Source organism: Oncorhynchus mykiss, chromosome 21 (assembly GCF_013265735.2).
Source record: "Oncorhynchus mykiss isolate Arlee chromosome 21, USDA_OmykA_1.1, whole genome shotgun sequence".
Taxonomy (NCBI): domain Eukaryota; kingdom Metazoa; phylum Chordata; class Actinopteri; order Salmoniformes; family Salmonidae; genus Oncorhynchus; species Oncorhynchus mykiss.
In genome coordinates this window covers 21,492,424-21,509,206 of record NC_048585.1, presented here as the reverse complement: position 1 = coordinate 21,509,206, position 16,783 = coordinate 21,492,424, and the positions used below count along the sequence as shown (strand labels likewise).

At 47.1% G+C, this 16,783-nt stretch overlaps 1 protein-coding gene across 1 annotated transcript in view; it reads left to right on the top strand.

Annotated features, from left to right (window-relative positions):
• Positions 1–12,453, top strand: part of LOC110499990 (LHFPL tetraspan subfamily member 3 protein) — a 36,688-nt gene extending 24,235 nt beyond the window's left edge. The window contains exons 2-4 of the mRNA XM_021577083.2: positions 8,986–9,213; positions 10,732–10,772; positions 10,882–12,453. Coding sequence (XP_021432758.1) covers positions 8,986–9,213; positions 10,732–10,751 — 248 coding nt within the window. The 3' untranslated portion in view covers positions 10,752–10,772; positions 10,882–12,453. The remainder of the gene's footprint in view (positions 1–8,985; positions 9,214–10,731; positions 10,773–10,881) is intronic.
• Positions 12,454–16,783: the final 4,330 nt, after the last annotated feature.

Sequence of the window (16,783 nt, the reverse complement as noted above, 5' to 3'; positions counted from 1 at the left end):
CTAATAGTGCGTGTTCCTGACATGATGCTCTTTGCCTCTCTGTCTGCCTGCTCCTCACAGTAGAGAAGCAACAGCTACAATTGATGTCATTCTGCGCCTGAGCCATAGAGACAGAGTGCTCAGCTCTTTCCCTCTCTCCTTCTGTCCCTCTCTCTTTCTAATCTCATTCCTTTGCCTTTATCTCTCCCCCTCTCCTTCCCTGTCTGCTTCCTTGTAAAATCCTTGTCGGCCCCAACGACAAGTGAAACAAGTTGTCGTGGAGGGAGCGAGAATAAGAAGCATGCCAATGCTATAGTCTGCCTGAGTGTGTTGGATGCATACAGAGATGAGGGGGAATAATGCACTCTAAGCCAAACCACAGAGCAGCCAGTTGGGTGAATGCAGCAGGTCTCCAAGGGGGGTTTCAGCACCTCTTGATTGGACAGCTCCCTGCTAGCATTACAATTCAACGGTCTAAAATGAATCTCTTTGGCTGTAATCGCATTGACTGCTCTGTTTGTACAGTCAATGTGCGGTGCTGTAATTGGCTGTGTGTGTGCGTGCAAATGGGTGTTTGCATTTGTGCTTTTGATGAGCTAATGAGCCTGGCCATATGCAGCAGACGGCACAGCATCCATGTCACACAGCCTGCATCCCCACATTACCCTCAGCCCTTAACCCTGTGACCAGCAGCACTATGGGAGGATTGAGGGGAAAGGTAACAGGTAACGAGTGGAGGACAGAGGAGCCTCTTAAAGAAGAAGTTACAGGTCTATGAGAGCCAGAAATCTTGCTTGTTTGTAGGTGACCAAATACTTATTTTCCACCATAATTTGCAAATAAATTCATAAAAAATCCTACAATGTGATTTTCTGGATTTTTTTCCCATTTTGTCTGTCATAGTTGAAGTGTACCTATGATGAAAATTACAGGCCTCTCTCATCTTTTTAAGTGGGAGAACTTGCACAATTGGTGGCTGACTAAATCATTTTTGGCCCCACTGTATTATACGGTCAACAGGGAGAGCTGGGATATGCAGAAAGATCAGCAGACGAACACTAAATCCACATTTGATGCTGGCAACACATGAGAGGGGGAGAGAAAGAGAGAGGATGACGAGAGAGAAAGATGGGGAGAGAGAGGAAGAAAAGCCAAGGAAAGAGAGAGCGGCAGGGAGTCGAGAGGAGGGAGAGGAGAAGGGGAAGATAGTGAAGGATAAATACACTGAACAAAAATATAAAAAAACATGTAAAGTTTTGGTCCCATGTTTCATGAGCTGAAAAAAAAGATCCCAGACATTGTTCCATATGCACAAAAAGCTACTTTCTCTCATGTTGTGCACAAATTTGTTAACATTTGTTAACATTTCTCCTTTGTCAAGATAATCCATCCACCTGACAGGTGTGGCATATCAAGAAGCTGATTAAACAACATGGTCATTACACAGGTGCACCTTGTGCTGGGGGCAATAAAAGGCCACTCTAAAATGTTCAGTTCTGTCACACAACACAATGTCATAGATGTTTTGAGTGAGCATGCAATTGGCATGCTGAATGCAGGAATGTCCATCAGAGCAGTTTCCAGATAATTTCATGTTAATTTCTCTACCATAAGCCGCCTCCAACATCGTTTTAGAGAATTTGGCAGTACGTCCAACCGGCCTCACAACCGCAGACCATGTGTATGGCGACGTGTGGACGAGAGGTTTGCTGATGTCAACGTTGTGAACAGAGTGCCCCATGGTGGCGTCAGTGGTTCATTAATTGTCATTGGCTTATTAATTGAGTTATTCAATGTTTGCCTGAGACTTAAACGTTATGCTCCTTGTCCATTACAGATGTAGGATCTTAACCCATATTGTCACAGTAAAATAATCCTGCAACAACAGGATTTGAACATTTGATGGTGCCTGTTCGTCTGTTAGTTAAGCTATTAGCTGGCCAAAAGTAGGCTACATGAAAAGTGCAATACTGTTAATATAACCGTGTGCTAGTGTGGGTTTTCAGGGACTTTTGTAAATCACGAGGCTCATCTGAATTTCCTGTGGTGCAGGAAAATTGATAACAAAAGTGATCAAATTAAGATCCTACATCTGTAGGATCCCATGCTCTCTCCTCACTCTGCATCTCCCTGGCTCACTGCAAGAGGAAGTGAACAGGTAAATTATGTTTTTATTATTAATGATGAGTTCAGAGTTAGAATGACTGGCCTCTTCTCAGTCTGGACCCAAGCTATAAGACCACCTCAGGACCGTATTGTGTTATTTATGAAAAGGTCTGGGAAGTGAGAGGACCATAGTCAAATGCAGAGCATCCAATCCAACGCTCTCTCACACACAGCACATATAAACAAGATCAGTGATTAGCAATGTGGATCATCAAATCAAATCAAATGTATTTATATAGCCCTTCGTACATCAGCTGATATCTCAAAGTGCTGTACAGAAACCCAGCCTAAAACCCCAAACAGCAAGCAATGCAGGTGTAGAAGCACGGTGGCTAGGAAAAACTCCCTAGAAAGGCCAAAACCTAGGAAGAAACCTAGAGAGGAACCAGGCTATGTGGGGTGGCCAGTCCTCTTCTGGCTGTGCCGGGTGGAGATTATAACAGAACATGGCCAAGATGTTCAAATGTTCATAACAGTTGAAACTGGAGCAGTAGCACGGCCAGGTGGACTGGGGACAGCAAGGAATCATCATGTCAGGTAGTCCTGAGGCATGGTCCTAGGGCTCAGGTCCTCCGAGAGAGAGAAAGAAAGAGAGAAAGAGAAAATTAGAGAGAGCACACTTAAATTCACACAGGACACTGAATAGGACAGGAGAAGTACACCAGATATAACAAACTGACCCTAGCCCCCCGACATATAAACTACTGCAGCATAAATACTGGAGGCTGAGACAGGAGGGGTCAGAAGACACTGTGGCCCCATCCGAGGACACCCCCAGACAGGGCCAAACAGGAAGGATATAACCCCACCCACTTTTTTTAACAAATCAAAAACTGAAAAATTGGGCGTGCAAAATTATTCAGCCCCTTTACTTTCAGTGCAGCAAACTCTCTCCAGACGTTCAGTGAGGATCTCTGAATGATCCAATGTTGACCTAAATGACTAATGATGATAAATACAATCCACCTGTGTGTAATCAAGTCTCCGTATAAATGCACCTGCACTGTGATAGTCTCAGAGGTCCGTTAAAAGCGCAGAGAGCATCATGAAGAACAAGGAACACACCAGGCAGGTCCGAGATACTGTTGTGAAGAAGTTTAAAGCCGGATTTGGATACAAAAAGATTTCCCAAGCTTTAAACATCCCAAGGAGCACTGTGCAAGCGATAATATTGAAATGGAAGGAGTATCAGACCACTGCAAATCTACCAAGACCTGGCCGTCCCTCTAAACTTTCAGCTCATACAAGGAGAAGACTGATCAGAGATGCAGCCAAGAGGCCCATGATCACTCTGGATGAACTGCAGAGATCTACAGCTGAGGTGGGAGACTCTGTCCATAGGACAACAATCAGTCGTATATTGCACAAATCTGGCCTTTATGGAAAAGTGTCGTTTAAAGTTTGCCACAAGCCACCTGGGAGACACACCAAACATGTGGAAGAAGGTGCTCTGGTCAGATGAAACCAAAATTGAACTGTTTGGCAACAATGCAAAACGTTATGTTTGGCGTAAAAGCAACACAGCTCATCACCCTGAACACACCATCCCCACTGTCAAACATGGTGGTGGCAGCATCATGGTTTGGGCCTGCTTTTCTTCAGCAGGGACAGGGAAGATGGTTAAAATTGATGGGAAGATGGATGGAGCCAAATACAGGACCATTCTGGAAGAAAACCTGATGGAGTCTGCAAAAGACCTGAGACTGGGACGGAGATTTGTCTTCCAACAAGACAATGATCCAAAACATAAAGCAAAATCTACAATGGAATGGTTCAAAAATAAACATATCCAGGTGTTAGAATGGCCAAGTCAAAGTCCAGACCTGAATCCAATCGAGAATCTGTGGAAAGAACTGAAAACTGCTGTTCACAAATGCTCTCCATCCAACCTCACTGAGCTCGAGCTGTTTTGCAAGGAGGAATGGGAAAAAATTTCAGTCTCTCGATGTGCAAAACTGATAGAGACATACCCCAAGCGAATTATAGCTGTAATCGCAGCAAAAGGTGGCGCTACAAAGTATTAACTTAAGGGGGCTGAATAATTTAGCACGCCCAATTTTTCAGTTTTTGATTTGTTAAAAAAGTTTGAAATATCCAATAAATGTCGTTCCACTTCATGATTGTGTCCCACTTGTTGTTGATTCTTCACAAAAAAATACAGTTTTATATCTTTATGTTTGAAGCCTGAAATGTGGCAAAAGGTCGCAAAGTTCAAGGGGGCCGAATACTTTCGCAAGGCACTGTATATACTGTATCCTTCACTATCTATTCTTTACCATCTATTGCATCTTAGCCGCTCTGTCACTACTCATCCATATATTTTTATATTCTTATCCCATTCCTTTACTAGATTGTGTGTATTAGGTTTTGTTGTGGAATTGTTGCTATTACCTGTTAGATATTGCTGCACTGTCGGATCTAGATCCATAAGCATTTTGCTACACTCGCAATGACATCTGCTAACCATGTGTATGTGACCAATAAAATTTAATTTGATTTGTGCTTCTTTCACACTTTCTCCAGTTCCTCTCTGGCCCTTTCAATTCAATTCGAAGGGCTTTATTGGCATGGGAAACATATGTTAACATTGCCAAAACAGGTGAAATAGATCATAAAAAATGAACAGTAAATATTACACTCACAAAAGTTTCAAAGGAATAGACACATTTCAAATATCACGTTATGTCTATATACAGTGTTGTAACGATGTGCAAAAATAAAAGTACAACGTGGAAAATAAATAAACATAAATATGGGTTGTATTTACAATGGTGGTTTTTTTCACTGGTTGCTCTTTTCTTGTAGTCCCTCCTCTCCTCCACCCCTCCAGTTCCTGCTGTGATGCTCTATCATTTCCTGAGGTTCTGTGAGTGAATGAGAAGGAGGGAGGAAGAAAAGAGAGAGAGAGAGGGATGGAGAGAAAGAGAGGGCTGCTCTTTGATTTCCTGAGATTGTGTCTTAAGTAGATAGATTTATCTCTCTGTACTCTCTCGCTGACTCTTTAGCTTAGCCTCTGACAGCAATGTCCACGACCTTTAACACACACAAATGCCTCTACTACGGACTCTGCTGCTGTGACTGTGTGGGACTGCTAGATATCCTCTGACAATACTTTTATTGATTTGTTACCACAGCCTGCACTGACGTCTCCGTGTTATTGTCACACACTCTGAACAAGTGAATTGAATTGAAGACAGTCCCAGTGTCTCTGGCTGGAGTGGGTGTGCGTACTGTTTGTGTCCATGGGGAGCTGCAGTGGTCACTCTGACAGTGGTCAGGAGGTCAGGAGAGGGAATCAATCAGCTAGTGAACAGAGGAGAGGAGAGATTACAGGAGTAGGGGAACAGGAGAGACTACAGGGGGAGGATGAGAGGAGGGACTACAGAAGGGGTGGAGGAGAGACTACAGGGGGAGGAGGGACTACAGGGGGAGGATGAGAGGAGGGACTACAGAAGGGGTGGAGGAGAGACTACAGGGGGAGGATGAGAGGAGGGACTACAGAAGGGGTGGAGGAGAGGAGGGACTACAGGAGGGGAGGAGGAGAGACTACAGGGGGAGGATGAGAGGAGGGACTACAGAAGGGGTGGAGGAGAGACTACAGGGGGAGGAGGGACTACAGGGGAGGAGGAGGAGAGGAGGGACTACAGAAGGGGTGGAGGAGAGGAGGGACTACAGGAGGGGAGGAGGAGAGACTACAGGGTGAGGAGGGACTACAGAAGGGGTGGAGGAGAGGAGGGACTACAGTAGGGGTGGAGGAGAGGAGGGACTACAGTAGGGGTGGAGGAGAGGAGGGACTACAGAAGGGGTGGAGGAGAGGAGGGACTACGGAAGGGGAGGAGAGGAGGGACTACAGAAGGGGTGGAGGAGAGGAGGGACTACAGAAGAGGTGGAGGAGAGGAGGGACTACAGGAGGGGTGGAGGAGAGGAGGGACTACAGTAGGGGTGGAGGAGAGGAGGGACTACAGTAGGGGTGGAGGAGAGGAGGGACTACAGAAGGGGTGGAGGAGAGGAGGGACTACGGAAGGGGAGGAGAGGAGGGACTACAGAAGGGGTGGAGGAGAGGAGGGACTACAGAAGAGGTGGAGGAGAGGAGGGACTACAGAAGGGGTGGAGGAGAGGAGGGACTACGGAAGGGGAGGAGAGGAGGGACTACAGAAGGGGTGGAGGAGAGGAGGGACTACAAAAGGGGTGGAGGAGAGAAGGGACTACAGGAGGAGAGGAAGGACTACAGAAGGGGTGGAGGAGAGGAGGGACTACAGGAGGAGAGGAGGGACTACAGAAGGGGTGGAGGAGAGGAGGGACTACAGTAGGGGTGGAGGAGAGGAGGGACTACAGAAGGGGAAGAAGAGAGGAGGTACTACAGAAGGGGTGGAGGAGAGGAGGGACTACAGTAGGGGTGGAGGAGAGAAGGGACTACAGGAGGAGAGGAGGGACTACAGAAGGGGTGGAGGAGAGGGACTACAGTAGGGGTGGAGGAGAGGAGGGACTCCAGAAGGGGTGGAGGAGAGGAGGGACTACAGGAGGAGAGGAAGGACTACAGAAGGGGTGGAGGAGAGGAGGGACTACAAAAGGGGTGGAGGAGAGGAGGGACTACAGGAGGAGAGGAAGGACTACAGAAGGGGTGGAGGAGAGGAGGGACTACAGGAGGAGAGGAGGGACTACAGAAGGGGTGGAGGAGAGGAGGGACTACAGTAGGGGTGGAGGAGAGGAGGGACTACAGAAGGGAAAGAAGAGAGGAGGTACTACAGAAGGGGTGGAGGAGAGGAGGGACTACAGTAGGGGTGGAGGAGAGGAGGGACTACAGTAGGGGTGGAGGAGAGAAGGGACTACAGGAGGAGAGGAGGGACTACAGAAGGGGTGGAGGAGAGGGACTACAGTAGGGGTGGAGGAGAGGAGGAACTGCAGAAGGGGTGGAGGAGAGGAGGGACTAGAGAAGGGGTGGAGGAGAGGAGGGACTACAGAAGGGGTGGAGGAGAGGAGGGACTACAGTAGGGGTGGAAGAGAGACTACAGGGGGAGGAGGGACTACAGGGGGGAGGGGGAGAGGAGAGATTACAAGGGGAGGAGGAGAGGAGGGACTACAGAAGGGGTGGCGGAGAGGAGGGACTACAGGAGCGGAGGAGGAGAGACTGCAGGGGGAGGGGGAGAGGAGAGACTGCAGGGGGAGGGGGAGAGGAGAGATTACAGGGGGAGGAGGAGAGGAGGGACTACAGAAGGGGTGGAGGAGAGGAGGGACTACAAAAGGGGAGGAGGAGAGACTACAGGGGGAGGAGGGAGAGGACAGATTACAGGGGGGAGGAGACAATAGATTACAGGGGGAGGGTGAGAGGGGGACTACAGGGGGAGGAGGGGGGAGGAGAGACTACAGGGGGAGGAGGAGAGAAGAGATTACAGGGGGGAGGAGAGAATAGATTACAGGGGGAGGGTGAGTGGGGGAATACATGGGGGAGGAGGGGGAGGAGAGACTACAGGGGGAGAGGTAGAAACTACAGGGGGAGGGATGGAGAAGAGGCTACAGGGGGAGGGATGGAGGAGTGACTACAGGGGGAGGGAGGGGGAGGGATGGAGGAGAGGCTACAGGGGGAGGGATGGAGGAGAGGCTACAGGGGGAGGGATGGAGGAGAGGCTACAGGGGGAGGGATGGAGGAGAGACTACAGGGGGAGGGAGGGGGAGGGATGGAGGAGAGACTACAGGGGGAGGAGGGGGGAGTGACTGGAGGGATGGAGGAGAGACTACAGGGATGGAGGAGAGACTACAGGGGGAGGAGGGGGAGGAGAGACTACAGGGGGAGGAGGGGGAGGAGAGACTACAGGGGGAGGGATGGAGGAGAGACTACAGGGGGAGGGGGGGAGGAGAGACTACAGGGGAGGGATGGAGGAGAGACTGGAGGTATGGAGGAGAGACTACAGGGGGAGGAGGGGGGAGGTGGAGAGACTACAGGGGGACGGAGGGATGGAGGAGAGACTACACGGGGAGGGATGGAGGAGAGACTACATGGGTGGGAGGAGAGAATACAGGGGGAGGGGAGGAGGAGAGACTGCAGAAGGAGGGATGGAGGAGAGACTACAGGGGGAGGGGAGGAGGAAAGACTACAGGGGGAGGGGAGGAGGAGAGACTACAGGGGGAGGGATGGAGGAGAGACTACACGGGGGGAGGAGAGACTACAAGGTGAGGGATGGAGGAGAGACTACAGGGGGAGGGGAGGAGGAGAGACTACAGTGGGAGGGATGGGGGAGAGACTACATTGGAAGGGATAGAGGAGAGACTACAGGGGAGGGAAGGAGGAGAGACTACAGGGGGAGTGAGGGATGGAGGAGAGACTACAGGGGGAGAGATGGATGGAGGAGAGACTACATGGGGGGGGACTACAGGGGGAGGAATGGATGGAGTAGAGACTACAGGGGGAGGAGGGGGAGGAGAGACTACAGGGGGAGGGATGGATGGAGGAGAGACTACAGGGGGAGGAGGGGGAGGAGAGACTACAGGGGGAGGAGGGGAGGAGAGACTACAGGGGTGGGGGGGGACTACAGGGGGAGGAGGGGGAGGAGAGACTACAGGGGGAGGGTGATGAGTTTAGAATGCTGCATAGATATGGTATGGGTTAAGCTAACACTATCTCTCTTTGTCTCTCTCCCTCCACCTTTCTGTGTTTCTCCTGTACTCTCTCTTTTCTGTAATGTCCCCCTTTCTCCCACTTCTTCCTTTCTCCCTCCATCCCCCATCCCTCCATCCCTCTGTATCTCCATCCCCCCATCCCTCCCTCCCTCTGTCTCTCCATCCCACCATCCCTCCCTCCCTCTGTCTCTCACATCCCCCCATCGCTCCCTTCTCCTATCCCAGGTACGTGCCTGATTCTGGGCTGTATGATCTACCCAGACGGCTGGGACAGTGACGAGGTGAAGAGGATGTGTGGGGAGCAGACAGACAAGTACACCCTGGGAGCGTGCTCCGTGCGCTGGGCCTACATCCTGGCTATCATGGGCATCATGGACGCCCTGATACTCTCCTTCCTGGCCTTCGTCCTGGGAAACCGTCAGGATGGGTTGATGGCTGATGAACTGCTGGATAGTAAGGACAACACTTAATCATAAAGCAGTTTGGGATTTTAGGTCATTATGAATAAGATTACATGGACAGGGGGGACCTGATTCTAGATCAGTACTCCTACTCTGAGATGCTTTGTGAATACGAGCTGTGGACTTTCCTCATGTGAGCATGCCATACAGAGGCTGTCTCAAAAAGTGATATGTGTGATAGTTCAAGTCTGTGTAAGGTCATAGTGCAATGCTCTTCAATCCTGCTCCTGGTGACCACAGGGTGTCTACCTGTCTCTGAAGGGCAGCACCATACTGATGTGTTAGTGCAGTGCTGGACCAAACACCTGCACACCCTTTGGCTCTCCGGGACCAGGAGTGAAGAACACTGTTGCACAGAATAACAGAACCTCTGTAACTGAAGTCTGAGCCCCCTCTCCTCCAGACCCTTCCACATCTCCCATATCTTGGGGTTTAATGTATTTAGGCTAATAAATAAACACTTCTCATCAACCCCCTCCTCCAAAGGCCATAGCATGGGGTGGGTGTGTATCAAATGTATCAACTGTACCCTGCTGTGAAAACCCCACATCCCACATGGTAGATATTCATATTCTGTCCCTTTTTATGCAAATATTTTCAGCATAATTTCACACACCCGAGCCACCACCAATTAACATATTTTAACTGCTTCTCACATAACACCTGCTTACTGTTATTACCGATGGGATTGGGAATTGGTGAGTCAGAGAGAGAGAGAGAGAGAGAGAGAGAGAGGGGGAGAGGGAGAGGGAGAGGGAGAGAGAGAGAGAGAGAGAGAAAGTGTGAGAATGGGAGTGGAAGATAAGAAAACAAGATGGCAGAGTCAAAGAGAATGGCTAAAACGACAAGAAGGGGGGAAGGAAAAGAAAAAAGAGAGAGATGGAAAGAAATGGAAAGGAGAGGGAGATGTAGAAAATAAGATGGAAGAAAAAGGGAGAGAATTTACAGAGTCCTGAATTACTAATGGCTGTTTACACAGCTTGGCTATCAGCCTGTCTAAATGAATTACATGAGCTGATCGGCTAGGGCTGCCTGTTGGCGCAGGAGAACGCCATGGAACAGAGGGAGGATGCCGTTATCAGCTATGGGACAGGAGGAGAGAGAGAGTCTCAATTGGGCACACATTCAAATTAAGTCTAGTAGGCTCTGCTTCCAAAATCTGAGACACCCTCAATTATCAATGTTATAGGTTTCAAGATGTCTGACTTCACATTATCAGCTATAAGACGAGAGAGAGAGAGAGAGAGAGAGAGAGAGTGACCGAGTCTCATTTTGGCAAAGTGATTAATTGTTCTGTTGCAGTAACGTATGGTTCAGTCCAATGATTAACTATGTTTATAAAGGAGGTCTCTGAGCCATTTAGATAAGGATGTCGTTACCTTACCACTGATTGGTGACTTTTCCTCACTACTGCCACCCACTGGCGTGTCTCTGTTACTACAAGTACAGAAGCTCTAGTGGTATTCATAGTGACATTACCAATGCTAACCTCTCCTTTCTGTCCTCACAGAGACTGGTAATTCCATATAAACAGCCAAATACTGTACAAAGGTGGGTGTGCTTTTTTGTGAATTGTGAATTATCTGATGTACTTTCATGGGATCAATATCCATATGCTTGTGTTGCCATTGGTACATCTAATTGTGCTCTTTATTCACAGGTGTTGGTCCCATCAGAGGTAAAGATAATGTAACACAACGTTCCAGCTTCATACCTGTCACTCTGGAGGTGGAAAGGAGAGCTACTGCTGTTGGAAAGAACAGAACGAGAAAAGGACGAATGAATGAAAGGAGGAGACATCCACTCCAAGAGAACCCACTTAGTAAAGACCAACCCCTACGGCCCGTTCTCACCCAGACATGACCTTGAGAGCAACAACAGATGGAAGACTTCATATTGTTTTATGTACTGAAATCCGTTACTGAGTGGACACAGTAGGCCGATGACTTAACGGGCGGCAGATAGCCAAGTGGTTAGAGCATTGGGTCAGTAACCGAAAGGTCGCTGGTTTGAATACCTGAGCCGACAAGGTGAAAAAAAGTCTGCCGTTGTGCCCCCTGAGTAAGGCACTGATTTGCTCCAGAGGCGCTGTACTGCTGTGACTGACCCTGTAAAACAACCCATTTCACTGCACCTATCCAGTGTATGTGACAATAAAACATATTAGGAAACATATGAGAAAAGTTTTGTTTGTGAAAAAGACCTTGAGATTCTGTCCCACCATTCAAGGCCCTAGCATAGAAAAACACAAATTAACCCAGCGTTTCCCAAACTCAGTCCTGGGGATCCCAAGGGGTGCACGTTTTGGTTTTTGCCCTAGCATTTGACCCAACTAATTAAAATAATTAACTAATCACCAAGCTTTGAAAACTTGAATCAGCTGTGTAGTGCTTGGGATAAAAACAAAACTTGCACCCCTTGGGATCCCCAGGACAGAGTTTGGGAAACGCTCAACTAACTCAAGACCACACATGACTGCTAGGCTACAGCATTGGATTGTTCAGACGTCTGATCAAACAGAGCTGTCGTCTTTATTGTGTCAAACTCACCTCTGGACCACATGTACCTGAACTGTGGATTCCTTCTTGACTTGTGTTCCACTCTTTGCTCTTCATTGGGCTCATCATTGTAAGACTGTTTACAGTGGGTGAGCATGGACCATGAGAACTGTAAGCACCGTCTGGCTTGCTGAGCCACCTTACTGGACTCTGTGGTGGAAGGGTCAGCGGTACCTGGGAACCTTTGGACGTCCCTACACAAAACCCTAACCTTTACCCTTACCTTAACCTTTGTAAATATAATCTTCAACGGGGTGACATCAGAATTGGGACGTCCCAAGGATCCCATTTAGACGTGTCCGTACTGGAAGACAACGGCTGAACAGAGAGTGACGCTCCACCACTGACACCACATTAAATGTGACCAAGTTGAAGGTAAAGAAGAAATCTGGTAGCTGTAATGAATGACTGTTGTGATAGAATCAGCGAGGTAGAGATCAGAGCCATGTAGGACTAGAGGTCTCGAGCAGGCTGCCAATCATAGTGTCCTCGGCAACCCTGGAGAAAACCATGCTGAAGAACCATGTATTAAGTAGAAGAAAAGGCCTATTAACAAATAGAAATAGCTGTTCTACGTGTTGGAATATTATTTTGTCTCGACTATGATGTTTACAATCGATGCAGTATGTTAAAGCTATTGATTCACTTCAGATGTGTGTGCCATACAATGTATACAGACAGTATTGTAGAGTATTGCCATTTTACTATGGGAAGAAGTGTTTCCATAAAGTGTGGCTCAGTGTCTTGAATTGTATTATCTGGGAATATAACCTTAGAATCTATCTGCAACTTTATCACTAGTAGCAATGTGTCGTTAACGGAAAGTCATTCTTGCTCTCTATCCAGCACATTTGATCAATGAATAAAAATACAATTTCTTGAAGGTCACAATATGGACGTTATGGCCGTATAAAGGGACAGAACTGGTTGAAAAGATCACGTAGTTTACCACTGCCACACAAACAGGGCTGCAACACAACTTTATAACTATTATTTCAGCAGTCTACTGCCAGCAGCATAGCACCCTGCATCCCACTGCTGGTTTGCCCCTGAAGCAAAGCAGGGTTGGTCCCGGTCAGTCCCTTGATGGAAGACCAGATGCTGCTGGAAACGGTGTTGGAGGGCCAATAGGAGGCACTCTTTCATCTGGTCTAAGGATATCCTAATGCCCCAGGGCAGTGAAGTGGACATTGCCCTGCATAGGGTGCTGTCTTTCAGATGGGAAGTTAAATGGGTGTCCTAACTCTCTGTGGTCATTAAAAATCCCATGGCACTTATTGTAAGAGTAGGGGGTTAAATTCCCAACCTGGCACCTAATCATCCTCCTAATTGGCATATATATCTCTTTCCAGCTGGTGAGTGTAGTGCTTTATAAATCCACTCTCATTATGTTGTAAATGTGCCTAGTGTTCTTACAGGGCTTCTGGGCTGAAACAAGCTCAACTTAACATGCGAACCACAGGAAGCTGCTGTGCTATCATAATAATGTCCGGAACGGAGTCAATGGAATGGCATATCATTCCCCTGATTCCGCACCAGCCATTACCATGAGCCAGTCCACCCCAATTAAGGTGCCACCAACCTCCTGTGATGTGAACTAATCAACATGTGAACAAATTCAATCAGTGCAAACCCCACTTACCTTATTATACTGGCTAGTCCAAACCCCACCTACCTTATTATACTGGCTAGTCCAACCAACACCTACCTTATTATACTGGCTAGTCCAAACCCCACCTACCTTATTATACTGGCTAATCCAAACCCCACCTACCTTATTATACCGGCTAGTCCAAACCCCACCTACCTTATTATACCGGCTAGTCCAAACCCCACCTACCTTATTATACTGGCTAGTCCAAACCCCACCTACCTTATTATACCGGCTAGTCCAAACCCCACCTACCTTATTATAGTGGCTAATCCAAACCCCACCTACCTTATTATACTGGCTAGTCCAAACCCCACCTACCTTATTATACTGGCTAGTCCAAACCCCACCTACCTTATTTTCTGGCTAGTCCAAACCCCACCTACCTTATTATACCGGCTAGTCCAAACCCCACCTCCCTTATTATACCGGCTAGTCCAAACCCCACCTCCCTTATTATACCGGCTAGTCCAAACCCCACCTCCCTTATTATACCGGCTAGTCCAAACCCCACCTCCCTTATTATACCGGCTAGTCCAAACCCCACCTCCCTTATTATACCGGCTAGTCCAAACCCCACCTACCTTATTATACCGGCTAGTCCAAACCCCACCTACCTTATTATACCGGCTAGTCCAAACCCCACCTACCTTATTATACCGGCTAGTCCAAACCCCACCTACCACTAACATTGAGTGGCTGCTGCCAACACACTGACACTGACACTGACTCAACTGCAGCCACTTTAATAATGGGAATTGATGGGAAATTATGTAAATATATCACTAGCCACTTTAAACAATGCTACCTTATATAATGTTACTTACCCTACATTATTCATCTCATATGCATACGTATATACTGTACTCTATATCATCGACTGCATCCTTATGTAATACATGTATCACTAGCCACTTTAACTATGCCACTTTGTTTACATACTCACCTCATGTATATACTGTACTCGATACCATCTACTGTATCCTGCCTATGCTGCTCTGTACCATCACTCATTCATATATCCTTATGTACATATTCTTTATCCCCTTACACTGTGTATAAGACAGTAGTTTTGGAATTGTTAGTTAGATTACTTGTTGGTTATTACTGCATTGTCGGAACTAGAAGCACAAGCATTTCGCTACACTCGCATTAACATCTGCTAACCATGTGTATGTGACAAATAAAATTTGATTTGATTTGATTATACCGGCTAGTCCAAACCCCACCTACCTTATTATACCGGCTAGTCCAAACCCCACCTACCTTATTATACCGGCTAGTCCAAACCCCACCTACCTTATTATACCGGCTAGTCCAAACCCCACCTACCTTATTATACCGGCTAGTCCAAACCCCACCTACCTTATTATACCGGCTAGTCCAAACCCCACCTACCTTATTATACCGGCTAGTCCAAACCCCACCTACCTTATTATACCGGCTAGTCCAAACCCCACCTACCTTATTATACCGGCTAGTCCAAACCCCCACTACCTTATTATGCCGGCTAGTCCAAACCCCACCTACCTTATTATACCGGCTAGTCCAAACCCCACCTACCTTATTTTCTGGCTAGTCCAAACCCCACCTACCTTATTATACCGGCTAGTCCAAACCCCACCTACCTTATTTTCTGGCTAGTCCAAACCCCACCTACCTTATTTTCTGGCTAGTCCAAACCCCACCTACCTTATTATACCGGCTAGTCCAAACCCCACCTACAGTGCATTGCGAAAGTATTCGGCCCCCTTGAACTTTGCAACCTTTTGCCACATTTCAGGCTTCAAACATAAAGATATAAAACTGTATTTTTTTGGTTAAGAATCAACAACAAGTGGGACACAATCATGAAGTGGAACGACATTTATTGGATATTTCAAACTTTTTTAACAAATCAAAAACAGAAAAATTGGGCGTGCAAAATTATTCAGCCCCTTTACTTTCAGTGCAGAAAACTCTCTCCAGAAGTTCAGTGAGGATCTCTGAATGATCCAATGTTGACCTAAATGACTAATGATGATAAATACAATCCACCTGTGTGTAATCAAGTCTCCGTATAAATGCACCTGCACTGTGATAGTCTCAGAGGTCCGTTAAAAGCGCAGAGAGCATCATGAAGAACAAGGAACACACCAGGCAGGTCCGAGATACTGTTGTGAAGAAGTTTAAAGCCGGATTTGGATACAAAAAGATTTCCCAAGCTTTAAACATCCCAAGGAGCACTGTGCAAGCGATAATATTGAAATGGAAGGAGTATCAGACCACTGCAAATCTACCAAGACCTGGCCGTCCCTCTAAACTTTCAGCTCATACAAGGATAATACTGATCAGAGATGCAGCCAAGAGGCCCATGATCACTCTGGATGAACTGCAGAGATCTACAGCTGAGGTGGGAGACTCTGTCCATAGGACAACAATCAGTCGTATATTGCACAAATCTGGCCTTTATGGAAGAGTGGCAAGAAGAAAGCCATTTCTTAAAGATATCCATAAAAAGTGTTGTTTAAAGTTTGCCACAAGCCACCTGGGAGACACACCAAACATGTGGAAGAAGGTGCTCTGGTCAGATGAAACCAAAATTGAACTTTTTGGCAACAATGCAAAACGTTATGTTTGGCGTAAAAGCAACACAGCTCATCACCCTGAACACACCATCCCCACTGTCAAACATGGTGGTGGCAGCATCATGGTTTGGGCCTGCTTTTCTTCAGCAGGGATATGGAAGATGGTTAAAATTGATGGGAAGATGGATGGAGCCAAATACAGGACCATTCTGGAAGAAAACCTGATGGAGTCTGCAAAAGACCTGAGACTGGGACAGAGATTTGTCTTCCAACAAGACAATGATCCAAAACATAAAGCAAAATCTACAATGGAATGGTTCAAAAATAAACACATCCAGGTGTTAGAATGGACAAGTCAAAGTCCAGACCTGAATCCAATCGAGAATCTGTGGAAAGAACTGAAAACTGCTGTTCACAAATGCTCTCCATCCAACCTCACTGAGCTCGAGCTGTTTTGCAAGGAGGAATGGGAAAAAATTTCAGTCTCTCGATGTGCAAAACTGATAGAGACATACCCCAAGCGACTTACAGCTGTAATCGCAGCAAAAGGTGGCGCTACAAAGTATTAACTTAAGGGGGCTGAATAATTTTGCACGCCCAATTTTTCAGTTTTTGATTTGTTAAAAAAGTTTGAAATATCCAATAAATGTCGTTCCACTTCATGATTGTGTCCCACTTGTTGTTGATTCTTCACAAAAAAATACAGTTTTATATCTTTATGTTTGAAGCCTGAAATGTGGCAAAAGGTCGCAAAGTTCAAGGGGGCCGAATACTTTCGCAATGCAC